Source organism: Balaenoptera borealis, assembly GCF_965194805.1.
Source record: "Balaenoptera borealis genome assembly, chromosome: 14".
Classification (NCBI taxonomy): domain Eukaryota; kingdom Metazoa; phylum Chordata; class Mammalia; order Artiodactyla; family Balaenopteridae; genus Balaenoptera; species Balaenoptera borealis.
In genome coordinates, this window is record NC_138875.1 from 91577624 (window position 1) to 91600724 (window position 23101).

The window sequence follows — 23101 nt, forward strand, 5'->3', positions numbered from 1 at the left end:
CCCACGGCCAGGCCCTCTTACCCCAGTGGTCTCATTCTCAGCCCCAGGCCCCATCAGAGGGCCTTCCTCACCTGCCCCGCCCCTGAGCCCACCTCTCAGGCACCTGTGCTCTCTGAGCTCACCTGTCCCTCACTGACTCGTGCCCCCTCAGTGGAGTGAGGACAGAGGTCTTTCCCACAGCGGCTGCATGGAGTGGGTGCAGTGGGTGTTTCTGGAAGAAAGGAGTGACCTGCACACAAGTCAATGGGGGTGTCCTCACCTTGCACACATATTTGATGAACTCCAGAGCAGGGTTATTGAGCAGCAGGTGAGAACCGGGGAGGACAGGAAACATTTCTGAGAGCTCAGTCGAGTTCCGAGAGCCTGTGACTTTCTTCTGGATCTTCTGTGTGATGGTGAAGAAGTTCTGAGTCAGTTCGTTCGCCACATAATCTTGTGAGAAGGTGATCATCCCTGGGAAGAGAAGCGACACGATGCCTGCTCCCTATTTCGCACGGCGACAGGGACACCGAGGGAAGGACCCCTGAGGAGCACACAGTGGTGGCCTCCCGCGGCAAGGGCGCTCACCGGGAAGGGCTCCGGCCTCCCCCTGGGCCTCCTGGGAGAGCTGGCTGGCCCCCCTCCTCCTCACGGGGGTGCTGCCCGGGGCGCCGCGCCTCAGCTCCTCCTTCATGCTGTGGTACACGGCCACGATGTACGCTGCAGAGAGAGGGCAGGCTCAGGCCTCCGGCCCCGAGCGTCGGCACTGCCGCCAACATCCCAGAATCCGGGGGCACCCTGTGGCTAGTCACACTGCCGCCCAGGCTGGCTGAAATGTCATTATTAGCGATGATTCTATTTGCTGCACTAAGATGAGCCAAAGTCAATCAGAGAAATGGGGACAAGCAGGGCGTTCGCTGACGCCCAAGCTCAGGCAACACGCGTCAGCCTTCACACTGGACGGCGAGACAGAGGGCTCGCCTCGACCCCCAGGCACAGCACGCTTCTCCAAAGGCTCCACCAGGCCCACACATTCCAGAAGAGAACTTAACAAAGCGAAGGGCTCAAAGACAAGTCGACAAAATATAAATATAAAATATAAATATAAAATAACCACAACGGAACTACCTCTGTCGCTATATACGTGGGTGCACCTATATCTACGTCTATGCGCCTGCTGAGAATTTAATTTATGATGCTCTTCATCAACTGTTCTAATGATTAGCTCTGAATTATAATGGGTGTTTAATGTACACACTTCGTTTACACATCAAGCTAAATAACTTGATTTGTAACACTAAACCTTTTTTTTTTTCTTTTAAAAAACTTTTGTTGGAGTATAGTTGATTTACAATGTTGTGTTACTAACACTAAACCTTTAGACCCAAATGAAATACAGGAGTTTCTTACACCATAAGTTGAGCCTCAAGGACCAGCCAGCGGGACAGTCGATTCACGAAGTGTCTAAGCTTTTCTACTTGGGGTTTACCTCGATCACTCTCTGTGCGCATGCACAAACCTCGGGGGCAGGGCCACGAAGCCTCCGTGACGCCCCGGGGAGGGCAGCCGTCCTCACGGCGAGGTTCTGCGAGGGGCCGAGGGTCCCCTCTCCCCTCTCACAGCGCTGGGCAGCTAGGGCACCCCTCAGGGGCCCCCGACTCTGGGCGTGCTCCCACCAGGGCCACGTTATTCCCACTGCGTGGCTCAGACGCTATGGCGAGTGTGGACGACTCACCTGAAACGATCATGAGGAAGTAGCTCTGGCAGGAGGCTGCCTGCGGCAGGAACTGCAGGATGTTCCAGTTGTTTTCCAGCAGGTCCTCGACGTCCAGCTCCTGTGCGCCTCCCTCCTCCTCTCCCTCCTCAGGCTCCTCCTCAGACTCCTCCCCCTCCGCTCTGCCCTCTTCGGGGGAGTCTTGCTGGGACACAGAGACAACCCCAGTCACGTCTGCGCACAGCAGCACCGCCCGGCGGGTGCGCTGTTCGCCCCCTGAGCCCAGGTGAGATTCCTGCAGGACGGCTTTAAGAATAAGGTCATTTATGGAACGTGCCTGGTGCACAGAAGCACTCAGTACACAGCTGACTGCTACTCTCGTTTGCTCTTTCAGAGGATTCACTTTAAAATTATTCAACTCCCGCCTCCCAGGAAGGGCAGAATGTTCACCATCTGAGCTCTGACGGCCGCCATCCTTCAGAGCACCAGCCACCACTGCCTTCCCTTGATTCGTCTACATGGCCTGCACTTCCTTCTCTCCCATCGTGGTCTCAGTGGCCCTCCCAACCCCAGCACCAAGCGCAGCCTCTGTTTCCTATCTGCTCCCAGCAGCACGGCTCCTTCCTTCTGGGGCCGCTCTCCCTTTGAAGCCTGAGGCCCCATCCCCCAGTTCCCCTACCCACTGGCGGCTTCCTCCATGGGGACCTGCCCTGGGGGGACTCAGGCCTCTCAACCCCCGCTCACCCCCAGGTGTTCTCAGCAGCTGGGATGACCCCAAGTTCCCACCCCCAGCCCCTCCCCAGACGCCCCTGCCACCACCCGACCTCTGCATCTCCACCTTGTGTACGTCAAGCAAACGGCGGGCTCGGCAAACACCAGATGCCACAGCCAAGCACAGCTCCCCTCTCCCCACACTCGCTCTCCTGCCCCGTCCATCGGGGCTCACACACCCAAGCACAGGCCCACACACAACCTACTCGCCCAGACATCGCCCACCCCTGTGCCCCCGGGCGTCACCCCACATTCATTCCGCTGGCCCGTCCACTCCACCTGCAGTGCCCACCGGAGTCCTTCTCCCTGACTCCACCCCGCCCCACATCCTCCCCTGGGCCGACACTAACCGGGCTCCTCTCAGACCTTGACCTCCTGTGGTGCGGTCCACTCAGGATCCAAGTGGAAGTCAGGCCCTGACACTCCCCCACTCAGAATCTCCCCGTCACTAAAAGCCAAGTGTCCATTGCAGCCCTCGGGCCCAAGTGGCCTGGCCCCGGCCAGCTCTCTGCCCACACCTGTGACCACTGTCTCTGCCCGTCCCGTAACTCACGGCAGCCTTACACTGCAGTTCCGTCACCCCCTCAGAGGACTCCTCGACCTCCCCATCCAAATCGGCCCCTCGCCCGTGGCTCACTCTCTATCTCTACCCTGCTTTTTGTTTTCTCCGAGCCCTCACCATTGCTGACACTGGCGTCTACATCTACTTGCTTGCTTGTTCGTGATCTTTGCCCTCACAGACTCCATGAGAGCAAGGACTACATGACCGGGGCCTGGCACCTAGAACCGTGCCTGGCACTCGGCCTGTGACCCCCAAGTGTGCACTGAAGGGGCCAATGTGGACCCCTAAAGTTGCTTCAGATTCCAACCTCTGCTCTCTAAGACTGGTTACCTCTTACCTGTCCACAGTGAATACTAGATGGAACATTTCCTTTGATTCCACCATAGTTAGAGGGATCCATCCAGAGAAGAAATTCCCAGCATCGAGAGAAAGAAATTGTCAAAGAATGGAAGATCTCTTTAGAATGGATGCTAAAAAAAAGCAAAACAGAAATTGCTTAAATGAAATCAATAGTTTTCCCCTTTTTCCCCACTTTCCTTCTTTTATTATGTTTAACCCTCTACTTACTTAAAAATGGATATAAAGTAGATTCACATTTTATCATCCCTCAAACTTTCTAGGGAAAACGATAAACATAATACTAAGGAGACGTCTGCATCTAGCCAGGAGGGGAAACAGGGACCAGTGTTGAGGGGATGAGAGGCGAGAGCGGCACAGAGGGAACCCCGCATTCAGCAGAGCATGGATCACACGCAAGTGTGAGAAAACCACACCAGGCCTGGGGTGCTTGCTTCCCGCCGCTGTCAGAACCTCGTAACTCAGAGGCACGTGCAGCTGTGCTCACAAAGTCTTGCTTCAACAGTGGGAATAATGAGCCCTAGACTAAACACTGCTCTGGCTCTGCCTATACGTCTCAAAAAACGCCCCAAAGGATCAAACTGTTTCCAAGTAACAACATAAAGCTCAAGAATATTTACAGGAATGCAAAAGCACCCAACGGACAAGCCAAGATTCTTAATGTCTGGCATCCCATCCTATATCACCAGGTGTGCAAAGAAGCAGAGAAACACAACACATAATAAGGAGAAGAATTTACCAACTGAAGACAAATCAGAGCTGACAGAGACGTAATAACGAGCAGAACAGGAATTAAAAGTGTTATTAGGGGCTTCCCTGGTGGTGCAGTGGTTAAGAATCCGCCTGCCAATGCAGGGGACAAGGGTTCAAGCCCTGGTCCGGGAAGTTCCCACATGCCGTGGAGCAACAAAGCCCGTGCGCCACAACTACTAAGCCTGTGCTCTAGAACCTGCGAGCCACAACAACGGAAGCCCGCGTGCCTAGAGCCCATGCTCTGCAACAAGAAAAGCCAACGCAATGAGAAGCCCACGCACCGCAACGAAGAGTAGCCCCCTCTCGCCGCAACTAGAGAAAGTACGCACGCAGCAAGGAAGACCCAACGCAGCCAGAAAAAATAAATAAATAAAATTAATTAATTAAAACAAAAACAAAACAAAAAATCCTGTTATTAGAACAGTATCGCATGTGTTAAAATAAACCAGAGGGAAGACTGAACATGTTAAGTAGACTCTAGAGATGTATAAGACCCAAACCAAGCTTCTAGAGATAAAAACTGTCAGTGTGAAATGAAAAATATACTAGATGGGATTAATGGCTGATTAAACACGCAGAAGATCAGTGAATTTAAAGATATAACAACAGAAATTATCCAAAAAGAAACACAAAGAGGAAAAAAAAGACTTTCAAAAAAGATCCATCTGCAATTCTATGCCCAGCAAAAATATCCTTCAAAAACGAAGGTGAAATAAAGGCTTTTTCAGATACCCAAAGGCAGAAAGCATTCGTTACCAACAGAGCCATGCTACGAGACACGTTAAGGCTGTCAGCAGCAGGTGAATGGGTCAGATAAGACACAGATGAACGAAGGGTGCAGGAATGCTGACACCTGTTGGTGATGTACTCCACGTAGGCAAGGGCGTCCTCCACCCGCCGCTTCTTGGTGCACAGGATGATGCGGTTGAAGTTGGCGTAGACGACTGATGACCCCAGGCGCTTGAACTCAGCAATGAGCCTGCAGACCAAGTTCAGAATCAACGGTCAAGACACCAGAGAAGACCAGAAGACACTGTGAGAAAAAAGCTGATCGTCCTGAAGCAGAAAACATACTTAGAACCCAGAAGCAACAAAGAACAAAAGAGGTCTGCATCGCAAAACCCTACTGTAAACAAAACCAAAGACAAAGACTGAGGAAAAAGTGTGCAACTCACATCACAGAAAAATAGCTGATTTTTATCTAGAAAGAACTCATACAAATTAATGAGGGGAAAAAAACCCTAAATCTACAGAAAAATGGGCAAAGGATATGAAAAGGAAGTCCAATTTCATTCATAATAAGGATTGCATATTAAGGGTATACCAAGAGAGCATTTTATCCCATCTGGTTGGCAATAATACCCACCACGGCGGCGTGGCTTGGAGTGGGGACATGCATTCCCAATCATCGCTAATAGCACAATCAACTGTACGACCTTTACAGGGAGCTCTCTGACAATATTGATCAAATTGGTGTTCACCCATCTGGATTTACCTGATAATATCGATCAGACCTGCAACAGCGTTACTTCCTGGAGACTATTCTACAGACATGTTTGCGTGACCTCATCATGTACAAGGCCACTCCATGGTTGGTCACTGTGACAGCAAAAGTTGTGGAAGCAGCCTAAATGTCCATTAGCGTGTACGTCCACACACAGCTCTCTAAGATCTACTGCTAACGAAGGCAAGCGAGGTGCAGAACAGTAAGCACAGTGTACAATGACTTACGAAAAAGCAACAAAGACTATGCATCGCACAGCGTGTCTCTGGAAGCTGCGATGGCAGCTAAGCTCTGCCTGGGACCCATCTGATCGCTATGGTTCAAGTGGGCTCTTGATCCCAGAGGTGCTGACTGCCATCTTTCTGGTTTGGGGACTGAGGGATCAGCACAGCCCGGAGAAGGCCACGGGCGGCACTCACTGCAAGAAGAGCTTCTTCATCATGCTGTGCAGCGTGCGGTGCAGGGTGGGGTCGTGGAGCAGCGAGGACGGGGACCGGAGCCAGCGGTAGAAGTGCATCACCTGGTTGTCGGCGTAGATGTTGCGGTACTGCGTGATCTCCTTCACCCAGCCCACCACCATGCTCTTCAGGATCCTGCAGGAGGGGTTCAGAGGGCGCCCCCCTCTGTTGCTGGCACCAGCTCTTCCCTGTTCTGCTGTCACCTTTGCCCCCTCCCTTCTCACTGTTCAGATCCATTCCTCGGCCCTCCGTGACTCATCTGCACCCCTCAACACCACCACACTCAACACAACCTTTCAAGTCTTCCCTACGGCTGGTGCCAGGACAGAGCTGAGAAGACGGGGGGTGCCCTTCAAGAAGGCACCTCACCTGCTGGGAGAACCAGGAGCAGACTCACCACAGAGACCTACAGGGCCCTCCTCCCTTGGGCCAGTCAGGGGCCTAACGATCTGCTTCGCCACGACTGCCCTGGTTGCGTCGCCCCAGATGGCTCGAAGCCATCCCCTCCCCAAGGCGGCTCTGCTGCCGCCACCTCTCGGGACACAGCTGGCCGCTTCTCTGCCCAGCAGCCCTTGGCCCTGACCACACCACGTGCCTTCTGGCCCCCGGCCTGCAGCCCACTACCTCCAGTTCTGCCCGCCTTCTGTGAGACGGCAACAGGAGTGGCGGTTGGAGAAAACAGTTCTTGAGTCGCAAGACTTGCTCCTGAGCACCAACCCTTCCCCTCAACTGCAGTACGACCGCAAGCACGGGGCCTCGGTTTCCTCATCTCTACAACGGGCCACAGTCATATCACCTGGTGGGCTGTGGAGAGCACATGTGCTCCCTGCCCGTGTCACCACTGCAATTCGCACCCCCTTCTGTGTGGCTTAACCCACTGTGCATCCCGCAGCAGATACTCGATAAACACCCGCACCCCAAGTAAACTGGCGATTTCCTGCAGGCACGCCTCTGGCCACAGGAAGGGGGCCAGAACGCAGCACCCGGAACTGTCAACCCATACCTGGAGGGCAGCAAAAGACCCATGAGCAGAGGAAGGAGCCTGGCCCTATGCTGGTTTCTGGAAAGGCGGAGGGAAGCCCCAGTGACACTGTCTTAGCTCTTAGTTTCCGAAACAAGGACAGAAGATAAAAGGATTTCTACTGCTCCTTCTAGAACCCAAACTGTTGCTCGGCCTTTGGAGAGGAGAGGGCACTAGAAGAACAAAAGGTCAGGTGATGTTCTCAGGGTCGCAAGCCCCTGGGTACCTGAAGGTGCTGGAGCAGAGGGCCGTCTCGTCGTAGCTGGCGGGAGCGCTGGCAGCCTGATTGCCCGTGATCATGTCCTCCAGGGAGGCCTGCTGGATCACATCGAAGCTGATGCCCATGCTGTCGGCGCCCTCCATGTCATTGACGTGGTGAGACTGCAGGATGGTGTTGACAGCCAGGTTCTGAATGTCCAGCTCCACGCACACTGCACACAGACACCACCGCTTGTGCACTGACCCCTCCTGGGTGCGGGGCCCGACCCCAGCAAGCACTATCTCAGAAAAATCCCTGCTGCTGCTGCTGGGGGCGGCCAACTGCAGAGCACACACCCGCAGAGCCCTGCAGGCTCGGCTCCCAGGCTCCCGGCCCAACAGGGCTGTGCGTTCCCACCAGTGCAGAACGGCAACAAGTGGCAGGGACAGCAGCCCAGGCCCCCGAGTGCCTCACCCACCCACCTGTGGAGTAACAGCCTGAACTGTTGATCTCCACAGGAGCTTGGTCATCGAACTCCATGACGAGGCGGTTGTCGTCAGCCTCCTTCCCGCCCAGGTCAGGGCGTGACGTGGAAGACAGCCAGAGCAGGTGGTTGTGGCGCTGGAGACGGCGGGCAAAGAAGAGGTCGGAGCCAAAGGTAGAGATGTCCTCTGGCAGATTCCCAACGGGGACGTGGAAGTACCTGCAGGGGCACGGGGTCAGCCAGCCCCAGGAGGAGACAACGACCGGGGAGGCGGGGAAGGCCGACTTGCCACCAGAGACCCGTGAGGCCAGCGACAATCAAGATGGCCAGGGACACCCCTCCACTCGGCTCACCTGCTCATCTCGAAGGCCTGTGACAGGCAAGTGTCCAGGTTGAGGTAGTGCCGGATCATGCGCCGGGCTCCGTGGCGCTGCCAATCCAGGACCCCGTAGCTGACCTTGTCAGCCACACGGACAGGCACGACCGGGAATTCCTCCAAGACGGGAACTTCGCCAGCCAGCCTCTGCAGCTCCCAGTTGGACTGAACGGCGATGAGTGTGGGCCCACGGCGCTCCTCCTGGGCGCGGGGAAGGAAATGGCTAGGTGGGCCCGGCCCGGGGGAGGGAGGGAGGGAAGGAGGGAGGGCGCTCCCACGGCGCGGGACCCCGACGGCACGCACTTTGTAGGCCAGCAGGAAGCGCTGGATGGCTCTGCAGATGACCTTCATGTCTGTTTCAGCCCGAACCTCAAAAGTGTGTTTGCTGGGGGGCAGGAGCTCGGGGCCCACTTTCTCCAGCAGGAGGCTGTGCTCGGCTGAGTACAGGGCACTGAGGCTGGGCATCTGGTTGCTTCGCACCTAGACAAACAAGGGCTGGGTCGGCGCCTCTCCCCACAGGGAAGGAGGGGGGCAGCCCTGAGTGGACACGGGTGGCCGGGCTACCTCTGCGGATCCACTTCTAATTCCTGGGCAAAGGCTTTTGGAAACAAGGCAGCAGTGGGGGCAGGGGTGCGAGAGTTTCGTGCCCAGGGATATGCTCCTCCCCCAGCGAGGCTCGCCCACAGCCTGGCCCGGAACTCACGGTATCCAACACAAACACAGACGCCTTGCGCTGTGCGGGCACGAAGATGCCGAAGAGAGCTTTGTGGCCCTGCGCGTGGTGATACAGGTAGATGTGGCGGATGCTCCCTGCAGGAGGACATGGCCTGTCACCCTGAGATGAGCAGGAGGCGGGCCAAGCAAGGGCGGCTGGCACATGCCATACCTGGTTCCAGGTAGCTGAACTGGGCCAGAGAGCGCATCTCCAGGTGCTCAAGAGCGAAGGTTTCTGCTTCCCAGCCTGAGTGATGCCTCACCAACTGTTTATTGACCACACACACACAGCCCAGCTGCACCAGGGCCCGAAACAGTAACGGAACCTGGAAGTGGGGCAGACAGGGTGGTGTGAGTGCTGATGGGGAAGGACACAGGCCCCTGGTCATCTTCGGCAGACATGCTGCTGAAATTCACTGTGTCCGTGGAGTCCACAGCCAATGCTGCTAGCCTGTCCATGCCTCTGTGGGGTTTGTTTCCCTCTATTCCGTCCGGATAGATCCTTGCACAGTGCAGCTGGGAAAACAGTTACCTGAGTCTCGTACACGCCCTCGATGTCCGGTGCCGCCAGCTCAGTGTTGATCTCGTTGATGTGCTCTTGGTACATGTCCTCTGGCACCGAGTACTCATAGAGATTGTAGACCACGTTGGAGCGAGGAAGGACCCGATTCACCTGGTGACACAATATGGCGATGACCTCACCCCACAACTAAGTGGTAATGTGTGCTACAATGCACAGGCAAACACATGTGCACACACTCTTACAGACATGCCTCGTTTAAACAGGCCTAGAACCTCTGGGGCCCACAACCACGGAGTAAACCCCTACAGCCCATCCCTCCCAATGAGTAAAACGAAAAGGTCTGGGGCATGACTTCAAGAAGCTGCCTGAGGCTTCTAAAAAGCAGACAAGCTCCCAGACTGTGAGGGGCAGGTGTTCCCGCTTTATTTTCCTCTTTTCTCTCCTGGGTTTAACCTTAAGGGTGCAGGAAGCAAAAACCGCGAGAGAAGCCATGTCTTCCTGGACAGAAGACTAGGAAAGGAGCTGCAGCCAGAGAGTGTGGGAATCCTGGCGAGGAGGGAGCAGGAGAGGGGTGCCCAAGGGGAAAGATATCCTACAAGGAAGGATGTTCTCCTGCAAACTCACATCATATCACATCCAAGAAAGCTACGGAATTCCAGACCATCTGTTCTCTGCTGCCCAGCACCCTCCCTGTCCTCTTTCTAGATCCACATTCTGCTGAATCTTCTGGTCGGAATCGAGTTTCACCTTCTCCAGAAGCCTCCTGTCTAGTTGCCAGTTACCAATACTCAAATCTCCTCAACTAGACATCAACCTGTTAATCGGTTCCTAGCACCCAACCAAGAAACGTGCTCATTTGCTCAGTGAATGAGCTCTGGGTGGAGCTAACTGGGAGCTCGGCCTCTGAAGACACCACAGCTGAGAGGAGGACCACCGGCTGTAGGATTCCATGTATGTGAAACGTCCACAAGAGGCTAATCTAGAGGTAGAATGTGGACCCGTGCTTACTGAGGGCTGGGAGAGGGGAGAGACTGCTAAGGGGCCCGGGGTTTCTTTGGGGGTGGTGAAAACGTACTAAGATTGACTGTGGCGATGGCTGCATAACTCTGTGAATACACTAAAAGCCAATGACTCGTACACTTTAGCTGCGTGGCCTGTATGGCCTACGAATTAGGCCCCAGTGAAGCTGTTGACAGCCGAAGAGCCGGTGGAGACGGAGCCTGCAGCCTCTGACTGACAGCCCGCAGGCCTCTCCCTGCCGCGTGGGCGTCAGATGCAAAAGGACGGCGCAGCAAGGACAGACACCCACAGCTTCCGTCGCTGAGCATTCACCTGGCGCTTCACAGCATCGTTTCCATCAGTTTTTACAGCATCCCAGGAAGGTTCTCAGGGACGGAGGCTCCAGAACACCTCGCTCAAGGCCACAAAGCCCACTAGGCCTTTACGTGGCCTCCTCCACAGTGGAGACACCCTCAGAGGCTGAGCAGACAGCTGACCTCAGTGATCAGCAACACACCTGCCCCCCGTACCTTCCGATAGGAAGGGCCCTCCTCCGCTTTGGCCACCCGCTGGTTCACGTAGAATACCCGGGGAATATTCAGCTTGATGCAATACAGGTCACTGCTGATGACAGCCCACAGCCTGAACAAGCCAGCCTGGCTGGTCTCGCTGATCTGAAAGGAAACACAGGTCGCACAACAGTGCGTGTCTCACTGTGTCACAGAAGGCACTCAATGCTTGTGGACAGGCCATCTCCCAGGTGGCCTCCAGCACCAGGCCCCATCACAGAGGCACAAAGGTGAAGCCCTGCCCTTCCTGCTCCATTCCAGACCAGGTCCCCAGGATCGTGAGCCGTCCAGATACCCCTTCCTTCCCATAAGCCGTGCTCCTGCCCTCAGGGGTGTCCCGTCCTCCCACTGATAGCTGTCCGCACTTGCACAATCTGCCACGGAAGGTCCAGAATGCTGCGAGCAGTTCTTCGAAAGAAGCCCCCCAGCCCTGTGGAGGGCCCCTCGCGGATGGTCCCAGGCCTCGGTGCACCTTCTGCCCCCTCCAGACGCCGCCTCTTCTTGTGAGCAAGGCGCTGTCGAGCTTGTAGCTGCCACTTCTTCTTGTGGAACTGGAGCCAGACCAGCCACTCTTCCTGGGATAGGTCAAGAGGAGGAGGCGGGAAATACAGCTGAGCACGAGTGAAACAGAAACACCCTTCCACAGCAACTAACCCTCGCAGCCCCCAAGCACTCTGTAACAACTGGGTACATCTTGCCCATCTGCTCAGGGGTCAAGCCCCAGTTCAGGGCCCAGACCCTGCAGGGAGACAGCTCATCACAGGTCAGGCCTGACCCGCGTCCCTGCTCCCTCCCCCTGAGGATTCTTGCCTGGGTGGTTCCAAGCCCCGGAGGCTGCCCCAAGATCTCCTGCCAGGGCACCGTCAGCTCCAGGTCCTGCGACTCCTCCTGGCTCTCCCAGCGGCTACGCCTCCTCTTGGTGGCAATGGGCACTGCCGAGCGGAGCGGCTTCACAAGGCCGAAGTCCTCCATGTCGGGGGCGCTGAGGCTCTGGGCACCTTCTGAAGCTTGCGCCACGCCCACCTGCAAAGATCCAAAGGAGCCTTAGAACAGCTCTCTCTAGAAATCCACCGTAAGTGCACCTCTGAATAAGGTAAAATACTTGTATGCAAACATATTCATTTACAGACTAATCTATTTTTAAACTTTTAAGAGTGAAAAGGTCAGACAGAAAATGTCACTCAGGTACCACCATTATGAAGTGAATGTTTACATTTTTCTGTGCTTGCTCCAGAACTCTCTCCTCTTCATAAGAAATAAAATACTGCAAAGAATAGGTCAAAGCCCCCTGTTTCTCCCTCCCAGCCAAGCGCAGTGCCTACCACTCCCCACACATTTTGAACTTTTATTCCGTACCTATAAACCCATATACCGTTACTTTAAGCTGCAGTTTTATATGAACAGAGACACACGGTACACATCCTACTGCAACTTGTTTTACTCAATAACATATTTTTGAAATTGATCCCTATTGATACATGTAGACATTGTCCATTCATTCTAACTGTAGGATATTCCATTATGCAAATAAATCAGCTTACCTATCCATGACATTCTAAAATGAAGAATGGTTAATTTCTACTCTTTCAGAACTAGAAACTGGGTTTGTCAACAACCATCCTTCCACATGCTGCCTGAAGACCTTGTGTTCACACTCCCACCGGAAATACAGATAAGCTATTTCCCCACGTGTGCTAATAGTTGGTGTCACCATACTCATTTTTTGGTGTGACGTGGTATCTAAATATTTCATTTTTCATTTACCTGACAGTGGGGTTGACCCTGGGGCAGTCAGTCTTCTAAAATGGCCCTGATGACCCCACCTCCAGCTGTTCATGCCCCTGTATGACTCCCTCCTGAGTGTGGGCTGGACCCAGTGACCTGCCTCTAGTGAACAGATTACAACGAAAGTGACAGGATGTCATTCTGAGATTAGATTATAAAATACAGTGACCTCTGAACTGCTGGCACTCTCTCTGGCTCTTATCCAGTGCTTGCTCTGAAGTCAGCTGCCAGGCTGTGAGCTGCCCTCTGGAGAGGTCCATGGAGCAAGGAAATGAGGACGGCTCCACTAGTGAATCCTGCCACCAGCTACCAGAGTGAAGCACCTCCTTCCCCAGTTGCTGGGGAAGCCTTCAGATGAGACCACAGTCCCGATGACACCTGAGTGTAGTCTGTGGGAGACCCTGAGCCAGGGGACCTTGATAAGCTGTCCCCAGATTCCAGAACCACAGGCCACAGAAGTGCAAGATAATAACACACCTGTGGGACTTCCCTGGTGCCACAGTGGTTAAGAATCCACCTGCCAATGCAGAGGACATGGGTTCAATTCCTAGTCCAGGAAGATCACACATGCTGCAGGGCAACTAAGCCCGTGCGCCACAACTACTGAGCCTGAGCTCTAGAGCCCGCGAGCTGCAACTACTGAGCCTGCGTGCTTTAGAGCCGGCGCACTGCAACCACTACTGAAACCCACGCGCTCTGGGGCCTGCGTGCCGCAACAAGAGAAGCCACTGCAATGAGAAGCCTGCACACTGCAACGAAGAGTAGCCCTCACTCGACGCGACTAGAAAAAGCCCGTACGCAGCAACGAAGACCCGGCGCAGCCAAAAACAAAAAAAACAAAAAAAACACCTGTGTTATTTAAGCTGCTATGTTCTCGGATTACTTGCTACATAGCAACAGAAAAACAATATACATGCTTATGGACCATTTCTAACTTCCATACATTCCGATTATCTTCTTTCAATTATGACTTGTCTATGGTGACTTCTGTGCTATAAAAGTGTGTGTTTTTTTCACTTTTTATTATAAAAATTACAAAAGTAATGAATACCCATGTTCTTATAACTCAATTCAATAAACACCAACGTTCTGCCATTCTTGTTTCAGACTACAGAAAATTTACATTTTAATTAATTGAATTTATCTGTCTTTCCCTTTGTGATCTGTTTTTTATGCATGCCTTAAGAAGCTCTTTCTACCTCAGCATCATAAAGATAGCCTCCTGTGTTTTTTTCTAAACAGTTGTTTTCTTTTGCAATTTAGATCTGTATTTGGAATTTGTTTTCATACTCAGTGTGAGATAGCTACTTACCTCTTGAAATATGAAAAAACATTTCCCCCAGTATCATTTATTGAATAAGCACTCCGTTCTCCTTAATAATGTATAACGCTACCTCTGTGATAGACCAAGCTCCCATATGTATTTGGATGTGTTTCTAGGGTCCCTGTTAGTGCTACTGCTGTATGGTCTTGCCTTAATAAGACTTTCTTGTGTGTCTTGTTACATACTAAGACAAGCTTCCTCTTGTTAATCTTCAAAATTGTTTTTGTTTTTCTTATATTTGTTCTTCATATGAATTTTAGGCTTAGACTTTCAAGTTCCATCAAAAAACTCTTTGCAGGACTTCCCTGGTGGTCCAGTGGTTAAGAATCCGCCTTCCACTGCAGGGGGCGCAGGTTCAATACCTGGTTGGGGAATTAAGATCCTGCATGCCGGCCTTCCCTGGTGGCGCAGCGGTTAAGGATCCGCCTGCCAATGCAGGGGACACGGGTTTGAGCCCTGGTCTGGGAAGATCCCACATGCCACGGAGCAACTAAGCCCATGTGCCACAACTACTGAGCCTGCGCTCTAGAGTCTGAGAGCCACAACTACTGAGCCCACATGCCACAACTACTGAAGACCGCACGCCTAGAGCCCATGTTCTGCAACAAGAGAAGCCACTGCAATGAGAAGCCCACACACTGCAATGAAGAGTAGCCCCCGCTCGCTGCAACTAAAGAAAGCCTGCGCACAGCAACAAAGACCCAACACAGCCAAAAATAAACAAAAATTTAAAAAAATCCTAATTGTTTCTAGTATAAGATAAAGCTACAGATTTTTATATATCAGCTTTGTATCTAATGATCTTGCTGAAATGTCTTATTAGTTAAAACAATTCCTGGGTTTCCTTAAATTTTGTGTTAACAATTATATCACCTGCAAATGATGAGTTTTATGCCTTTCTATCCTTAAAATTTAACTTCTTTTCCTTGTTGAATTATGCTGGCCAGGACTTCCAAACAATTTTGAATAGAAGTGATGGTAACAGGCATCCGTTTCCTGTTCCTCAACTTTAATGATTCTAACGTGCCATTAAATACGATGTGTGCTGTTTAGTTCCGACAGAGACTTTATCAGAGAAACATCTCATCTTTTATGATTTTGCCTGCTCAAAGTTTTATCATGAACAGACATTACAGTTTATCAAATGTTCTTTCTTGCCTCTATTGGAAATGATCCCATAAGTCTTCTCTTTTGATGATGATGAACAGATTTTTCCTAAAATTAACTGACTTAGCAGATTTCTAAAGTTAACACCTGCCATTCCTTGCATAAGCCCTACTTGTACACAATGTTACTGTTTTATACAGTGCAATATTTAGTTTGTTACTATTTTTGTACCTGTCGTTTGTAACTGCCAATGGCCTATAACACTCCTTCCTTTTCCTGGCCTGTCAGTTTGTTACCAAGGTAACAAGTGTTATCAAGATTACCAAATGAGCTAAGGACCCTCTTTTTTTATTCTCTGGAATAATTTGTTTAAAAAGTTCGGTAAAATCCCTCTGAGAAACCATTTGGGTCCAGTGTTTGTTTCTTTCTAATTATGATTCATTTTGTAATGGTTAAAGTTCTATTCAGTTTTTCTATGTTTTCTTAGGTTAATTTGAATAATTCTTCTAGGATACTATCCATTCCATCTAAGTTTTCCAATTGTTTAGGAAAGGTAACTACTTATTTATTTATTTTCAGGCTTTATTATATCTGCAATGATAATCTGTTTTCATTAAAACAAAACCTGAAATACCTATCTTGACAAAGATTTGTCTATTTCGTAAGTCTTTTCAAAGATCAAGGTTTCGGTTTTACTGTTTGTTCATTCATTGCTGCTCTTGCCTTTATAACTTCTTTCTTTCTACTTTCTTGGTTTACTCTACTGTTTTCGAATTTTTCAGCTACAAGCTTACTTAATTTTCTACTGGTTTTTCTTTTCTATTATACGCATTTAAATAGATTATGTGTTATTTGTAGTCCTCTTTAGCTGCATACTACAAATTTTGATAGTATTTTCATTCAGTAAGTATTTCTAATTTCCATTGTGACTTCTTTGATCCATGAGTTACTTATAACTGTATTTCTTTTTAGTTTCCAAACAATATGGTCTGTATATAAATTATTTGGAATCTGTTGCAATGCACTTTGCAGCATACAGACAGTCTTATTTTGGGTGTTCTTGAAAAGAATGTGTATTCTTTAATTACTGGGTGCAAGGTTCTATTTGTTAACTAAATCTAGTTAGCTACTAAATCTAGTTAGCAATTGTGTCATTCCAACCGTGCACATTTTTACTGGTTTTTGGTCTGCTCGATCTATCAATTGAGAGAGATGTGTTAAAATCCCAAACTCATTAGATGTCAATTTCTTCTACTTAGGTAATTTTTACATTATTTAATTTGAAACTAAACTATTAGAATTGTTATATATTTCTAGTGAATTGTGACTTTCAGTATTATTTAATACCATCCTTATCCCTACTAATACTTTTTGGCCTAAATATTTTTTGTCTGACATTAATATAGCTACATCAGCTTTGTTTTGGTTAATATTTACCTGATATATGTTTTTTCATCCTTTTAATCATTTTGAGACCTTTTAAGTATAGCTCTTATAAATAAGATACAGTTAGACTGTAAAAATTCAATCTGAGAATCTGGTTTTTAGCAGGTGAGTTTGTATACTGCTCTGGTTTAAAGCTCACTTTTCATTTTCAGCACCTCAGAATTTTCTTCTTGCTCTTCTGATTTTAGCTATGCTTTTCATTACACTGTCTTCAGTATTTTTTAGAGTTTCCAACAGATTTTTTTTTTACAGTTTAGACAACTGAGGTCTCAAGATACTGAGTCTAATTAGTACACCCTCCATTTACATGTAAGAGTTCTTCACCCTAAACTGATGATTCACAACATTTCTTATCTCAAAAGAAGAACATTGGGAGGAATTAAAGGATAAAGTATCAATGTGTACATTTTTGGAAAGAAAAAAAACATTGTAAATGCTTGAATGGAAAGAAGCATCCAAAATTATGGACAGCAGTGTGGAGACTTTGGTGCCCTGTGTGCCCATGGGACACTGCCCAGCACCAACTGTCACAGCCTCTGTTGCCCTGGGCCAGGCCCCATTACCTGTCTCTTGCCCTCAAGGACGAAGAGCTCACTGATCTTCTTCTGCTTGTAGACATCATTCTTCTCCAGCAGTTTTTTGTGCAGCCAGTCAGGGTGCTTGACACGTGGTACTGGGTTCTTCACCTACATGAAGGAGACATCGATCACCTGTCTGAGGTTGTTAGTCTGGGCCAGGCCCAGGTTTCTGCGGCCTTCAGGTCACACTGGGCCTGCTGCACCAGTTCCCAAGCTCACCTGCTGCAGAGCCGCGGGGATCGTGATGATCTTCTGGATGGCGCTGCCCAGCCGCTCGATGTAGTAGTCCCAGTCCAGAACCTGAGCACGCAGGGAGCCAGCGACAACCGGGCGTATGAGAGAAACGCAGCAGCAGCAGCATGCTTCGCGTATCTTATTTAACCCGCTTAGAAATTCTAAGAGAAAAGGTCCCATTTCGCAGAGGAGGAAACTGAAGTGGAGAGGGTACACGACTCTCCCAGGATCAGAGCTAGTAGGGGGCCGAGCCAGCACTAGAACCCTGTGCCAGACCCCAAGCCGTAGTCCATCCAAGAGCACAGTTAAAAGGGCCTCCCCAGCATTTAGCTTCTCCAGTTTTGCCCTAAAATGTAACTATTTCCTCATTCATTACATAACAGAAAGGAGGAAATCAAGAGTGAAGTCTCCAGACAAAAAGGAGACCTGAGTCAGGGATACTCTGCCCTGTCTAGTTTTCCTCCTAAACTTCTGAGAGTAGGAAAAAACCAGCACTCACTGTCCGAATATCAAAGTCTTGAAGGGAAGAACTCTTAAGCCATTTCCGGAGAAAGTGTTTCCTCACCGTGGGCTCTGCCTGGAAAATGGCGAGTGGAATGGCCCTGGGCGAGAAGAGACACAAAACTCACCAGTGTGAAAATCTCCCTAAACCCGGTCATAGCACTTATCAAGTACATACATATTCTACATGGAAATAAGTTATTATGACCTACTTTGTAACCTGTTTTTATTTATTGTAGTTATTTGTATAAACTATACCTATACCTGATGTTTATCATACTTAATAACTAAACAATACTTCATCATATTAAAATACCACGGTTTAATGTACAATCCCCTACCATTGGCCATCTGGTCTGTGTTTGGCCACTGTTAACAGAGCTATTTATAAGTGTCCTTACATAAATTATACATTCATGTGCATGTATGTAATTAAACACTTAAAAAACTGTTATTCATTGGGTAAAATATTAGAGAGCCCACCTGTTCACCTGAAAATGAAGCCAGTTTTCACATCATTAACAAACCAATAGGGCAACTGTCACTACCCCTCTTTCTTTCATTGGAGGAAGTATTTGTTATTGTGAAATATCATGAAGAAACTTAGAAAGAATACAACAGACACCTGTGCACCCACCACCTAGTCCTATCAAACTGGCCCTGCCATTTTTATTTCATGGATGAAAAGATAAAGACGACGATGAAGTCCCCACTGTAGCTCTCCTGACCCTCCTCATATAGACGTAAACACAGTATTTTTCTTGGTGTTTATCAATCCCATGCATGCTTCACAGAACTATTTTGTGTACCCATAAAATAATCAGAGTACTTTCCATGTCTGTAAACTTAAACAGGTGGAAGTACACTGTATGTGTCACCCTGCAGTCTGCTTTTCTTGCTCTATCAGTGATGTAACATGTAGCTGTGATTCAATCATCCCAACTCGAAAAGTGCAGCATCAGTCTCCTCGGGGGTGTGAGTGATCTGGAGTCCTGTCCTAAACCTGAAATGGACCTTGTGATGGGGCCCATCGTAGCAGACCCTCCAAGACATCCCCACTCCCCTATGCCTGACTGAGAGGGTGCTCTCAGTCTGGTCCCCCAAGAATCCAGATTCTCTGGGCTCCAGGTGGACGGGCTCACCACGCCCTCTCAGGGGTCCCACCAGGGCCCCAGAAAGCCTTCCTGTCATCTGATCTGCAGGGGGTCCGAGGCCCAGTTCCTCCCTCTTCTAAATCCTGACTATCCCTGCACTGTTTTTTGTTTTAAATATTTATTTATTTTTGGCTGCATCAGGTCTTAGTTGCGGCACAGGGGATCTTTTGTTGTGGCGCGCAGGCTCTACAGCGCACGGGCTCAGTAGCTGCAGCGCATGGGCTTAGTTGCCCCACGGCATGTGGGATCTTAGTTCCTCGACCAGGGATCGAACCCGCGTCCCCTGCACTGGAAGGCAGATTCTTAACCACTAGACCACCAGGGAAATCCCTCCCTGTACTGTTTAAGGAAGCTCATCTCTCTATGGAAGGAGAGAGGTTCCACAACAGATGCAGGTTTTCAATGTGAGCATATGAGACCCTTAAGGAATTCCTTCCTTAATACCGGACACACTTACCTCTCTGTGACCGGAGACCCCTCAGGCTTCCGGGAGATGATGTAGCGGCAGCTCAGCCCTGCATCCTTCACCATCTGATCTCCCAGGAACTCAGCCAGGCGCTTGGCCGTGCTGATGGATGTAGACTTCTGCTCCCCATAATCTTCCAGCTTCCGAGACATGGAACGGTTCTCAGAGATCAGCTCGAACAGCTCAGAATCAGGCATGTTAGCTGCCTGGAGAAAGAGGCAATGGGCAAAATGTCATGCAGAAGGCAGGGAGCACCACCGAAAGGCCACCCGAGACTTTCCTCCAGGTGAGAGTCTGCGTTTCCCTAGCCTGACGAGCTGAAGGCAGCAGTGTAACAGGGCTGTCTCATACCAGCGTACAGCAACACTTACACCACACACAAAACCGTACCTTCTGTTTTATTAAACTGTGCAGAAAAACATCGAGACGTTTATTGAGCTATTAGCATGAAGACTGCAGAAAAAGAGAAAAGACAGAGAATTGATTTTTCTCCTAAAAGGAGAAGAAAGATGGGGAAAGGAGGAACCAGGAGGGAGAAGAGGCACGGGCCAGCTGGACAGCAGCTGGACCAACTGAGGAGCCAGCAGCTTTCTTCAGCGATGAGGAGTCCAAGGGGCCTATCTGAGGACCAACAGCTTACAACTCGTTCATTATCATGCTATTTGTTTCCTTCACAGAATTCTGTCACTGGATATAGAAGTTAAGGGGGGATTCTGAGAGGCCTTGGAACTAAGGAAGTCGTGGGATTCCATCAGAATTATTAGCCTAGAGTTCACCTGTCACCTTGCTCACCAGGACCCTCTCTGACTGCAGGACCCTCAGAGCCAGGTGAGGAGGGTGGCCTTACCTTGCTGTACAGCACGTCCAGCCAGTAATCAGCCACCTTGGCAACAGAGCCATACACCTCCTCTAGGGTGCTGCCTTTAAGGAAGGCCTCGAATACTGAGGACTGGAAGATTTTAATCAGCTGCAGCTCCCCACGGCGTTTGACCTCGAAGCCCTTGAGCTCAGCCAGGGAACCATCCTCGTTGAATACGGCATACCTAGAAACACAGGCAAGCATGGCAGAGAAGGAGAGCCTGGGATGCTGGCTGCTTCTCCTCGCCCTCTGCCTTCCTCCTTCTCTTTCTTACCCTCCCCTCTAGCATCCAGCAAGCAGCAAACATCTCTCCATCCTGAGGTTTATGCTTCTCCAAACTAAACATGACTTAAGGGCCTGCCATCTGTAGAACCAGAATATAACAGGCAGAGAACACAGTTGGTAGCATCCGTGTCGATAACATCTTTCCAAATTGAATGAAAAAGGCCAAAAAACCAGAACTGAGGTCTGTTCCCATCCTGGCTCCTGGTCCATTTCCTAGAGGAGTTGTTAAACCTAATCTATCCATTCCCTTTCCTAAGCATAAAGTCTGTGGGATTCCTACCTCTTCTTCAGTTTCTTGCCTTCTTCCTTGGAGGCTGGAAGGATCATGGCAAGGTAGGGTCCGTCAACCTCAAAAAAGATGCTGTTCTCTGAGCGGGTGACATAGGTGAGTGAGGAAGGCTCAGCCAGCTCCTGGTACTGATCATTGGTGAAGCCTTCCTGCACAGCAAGAGTGAAGAGGGGGTCAGCCTCACCTGTAATCGTCCAAACCTGGAAACCACCAGCTGCCCTCCAAGGGGTGGACGGATCAGCCAAGCTGGGGCTCTTCCACACAATGGACACCACTTGGCAAGAGAAAGGGACCAAGTTCTGACACATGCCCAACGTGGATGAGATGAAGTGCGTCCTGCTTGGTCCGGAAAGTTACACGCATGTTTCCAGTCACAGGACACGCGCTGGACCATCACACAGAGGACATGCTGGAGAGCCAGGCGTGGGTGTAAGGAGAAGGGCTGACAACAAAGGGGCAGCACCCAGGGACCTCTGGGGCAGTGGGCTATTCTGTGTTGCTCTGTGGTGGTGGACACACACCTCTATGAGTAAATCAAAACCCACAGAACCGCACCCTGTAAAAAGTGAAGTTTACTGTAAGCAAATTAAGAAACATTCAACTGGGATCTAGGATGACCCCAAGAGAGCCTGCAGACTGGGACAAACGAGCTTAACTTCAATATCACTGCATGACAGGACCCTGCCAGAGGGCTGGCTTAAGAAATTTTGGCAAACCTTGTGTTGCCAGGGTGGTGTAAGACTAAAGACAAAACACTCGACTGCAGCTGGTGAGCTTACTGCTCACAGACACATGGTGGGCTTCCCTGGTGGCGCAGTGGTTGAGAATCCGCCTGCCAGTGCAGGGGACACAGGTTCGAGCCCTGGTCTGGGAAGATCCCACATGCCGCGGAGCAGCTGGGCCCATGAGCCACAATTACTGAGCCTGCGCGTCTGGAGCCTGTGCTCCGCAACAAGAGAGGCCGCGATAGTGAGAGGCCCGCGCGCCGCGATAGTGAGAGGCCCGCGCACCGCGATGAAGAATGGCCCCCGCTTGCCACAACTAGAGAAAGCCCTCGCACAGAAACGAAGACCCAACACAGCCATAAATAAATAAATAAACAAATACTTAAAAAAAAAAAAAAGATACACAGACACATGGCTCTGAACCTACTTTACACAAATACTAGGGTTGAACAAATAAATAAATACATTAGGAAAACTAGAAACAGGAGAAAGGAGCTACTAATAAGGAAAAGAGAATAGATTGGAGCCGGATATATCAATAGACTCATGTTATATGTTTTTAAATACATATGCAGATAAAGAGAGAGAGAAACATACATTCGTGTGTGCAGGGTTACTACACACACACACACTTCCTAGACAATCTGCTGTGAGCAGCATGACACCTCAGCACACCACCTCGGTTTCCAACACCACTCTCCAATAAAAGGGAGCCAGGCTCCTTGGGGAAATGTCTGATTCCAGGGTGGGACAGGGGAAATACAAGATGAGGCTGGAGTGTCTTGTAGTCCCAGGAAGTAAGAAAGTACTCCAAAAAAACCCAAACCCAAACCCCAGAACGGGGCATGTCTCAAGGACACGGGGGTGAATATGGAGGAGCCCCCAGCGGCCGAAGGGGAACAAGCTGAGTAACAAAACATGCCAGGACAGAACTGGGTTGTGGCTCAACAGAACAAACATGCACAAACCCACACTGACCTAACAAATGACTCAATAAAGAGACAAGCAAGGGAATAAGTGGGAGAGAAGGGTGACAGCTCTTCCTTACAGAAGGTTCCGAAGAATAATTTTCAAGGAATGAGGGAACTAGAGTCGCCTTGGGCAGAGTGATGCCTGCTCTAACGAGACCACTGCTAGCGCTAAAACCAGGGGGCGAAGGTGCTAAGCGAAACGGCACATCTGCAGAATCTCAAAGTATCTCCTCCACTGTCTTTACTAATTACAGTGGTGGCTTTGCTACGTGGCCAGACTCTGCCACTCCTCCTGGGAGTGTGGACTCACTGACTCACTCCAATAATGCGACATTGGGAAGCCAGCAGGCAGCAGGAGTGCAGGTCCCGACACCATGCCCTGACAGAATGCCAA

General features: G+C 50.2%; 1 protein-coding gene across 4 annotated transcripts in view; it reads right to left on the bottom strand.

The window, feature by feature from the left end:
• POLE (DNA polymerase epsilon, catalytic subunit) overlaps positions 1–23101 on the bottom strand; it is a 55233-nt gene that overhangs the window by 7247 nt on the left and 24885 nt on the right. For 2 of the 4 annotated variants that reach the window (XM_082355367.1, XM_082355368.1), the window contains exons 24-45: positions 21003–21160; positions 20426–20621; positions 19570–19784; positions 17957–18059; positions 17443–17523; positions 17209–17331; positions 11794–12006; positions 11349–11558; positions 10945–11088; positions 9425–9565; positions 9065–9218; positions 8882–8988; positions 8482–8658; positions 8156–8379; positions 7801–8021; positions 7346–7550; positions 6060–6233; positions 4990–5115; positions 3364–3496; positions 1715–1898; positions 568–699; positions 260–453 (exon numbers count right to left, since the gene is read on the bottom strand). In XM_082355367.1, the coding sequence (XP_082211493.1) occupies positions 260–453; positions 568–699; positions 1715–1898; positions 3364–3496; positions 4990–5115; positions 6060–6233; positions 7346–7550; positions 7801–8021; positions 8156–8379; positions 8482–8658; positions 8882–8988; positions 9065–9218; positions 9425–9565; positions 10945–11088; positions 11349–11558; positions 11794–12006; positions 17209–17331; positions 17443–17523; positions 17957–18059; positions 19570–19784; positions 20426–20621; positions 21003–21160 (3615 nt within the window). Of the gene's footprint in view, positions 1–259; positions 454–567; positions 700–1714; positions 2000–3363; positions 3497–4989; positions 5116–6059; positions 6234–7345; positions 7551–7800; positions 8022–8155; positions 8380–8481; positions 8659–8881; positions 8989–9064; positions 9219–9424; positions 9566–10944; positions 11089–11348; positions 11559–11793; positions 12007–17208; positions 17332–17442; positions 17524–17956; positions 18060–19569; positions 19785–20425; positions 20622–21002; positions 21161–23101 lie in introns of those variants that run through there. The other 2 variants (XM_082355369.1, XM_082355370.1) reach the window with 2 other exon arrangements.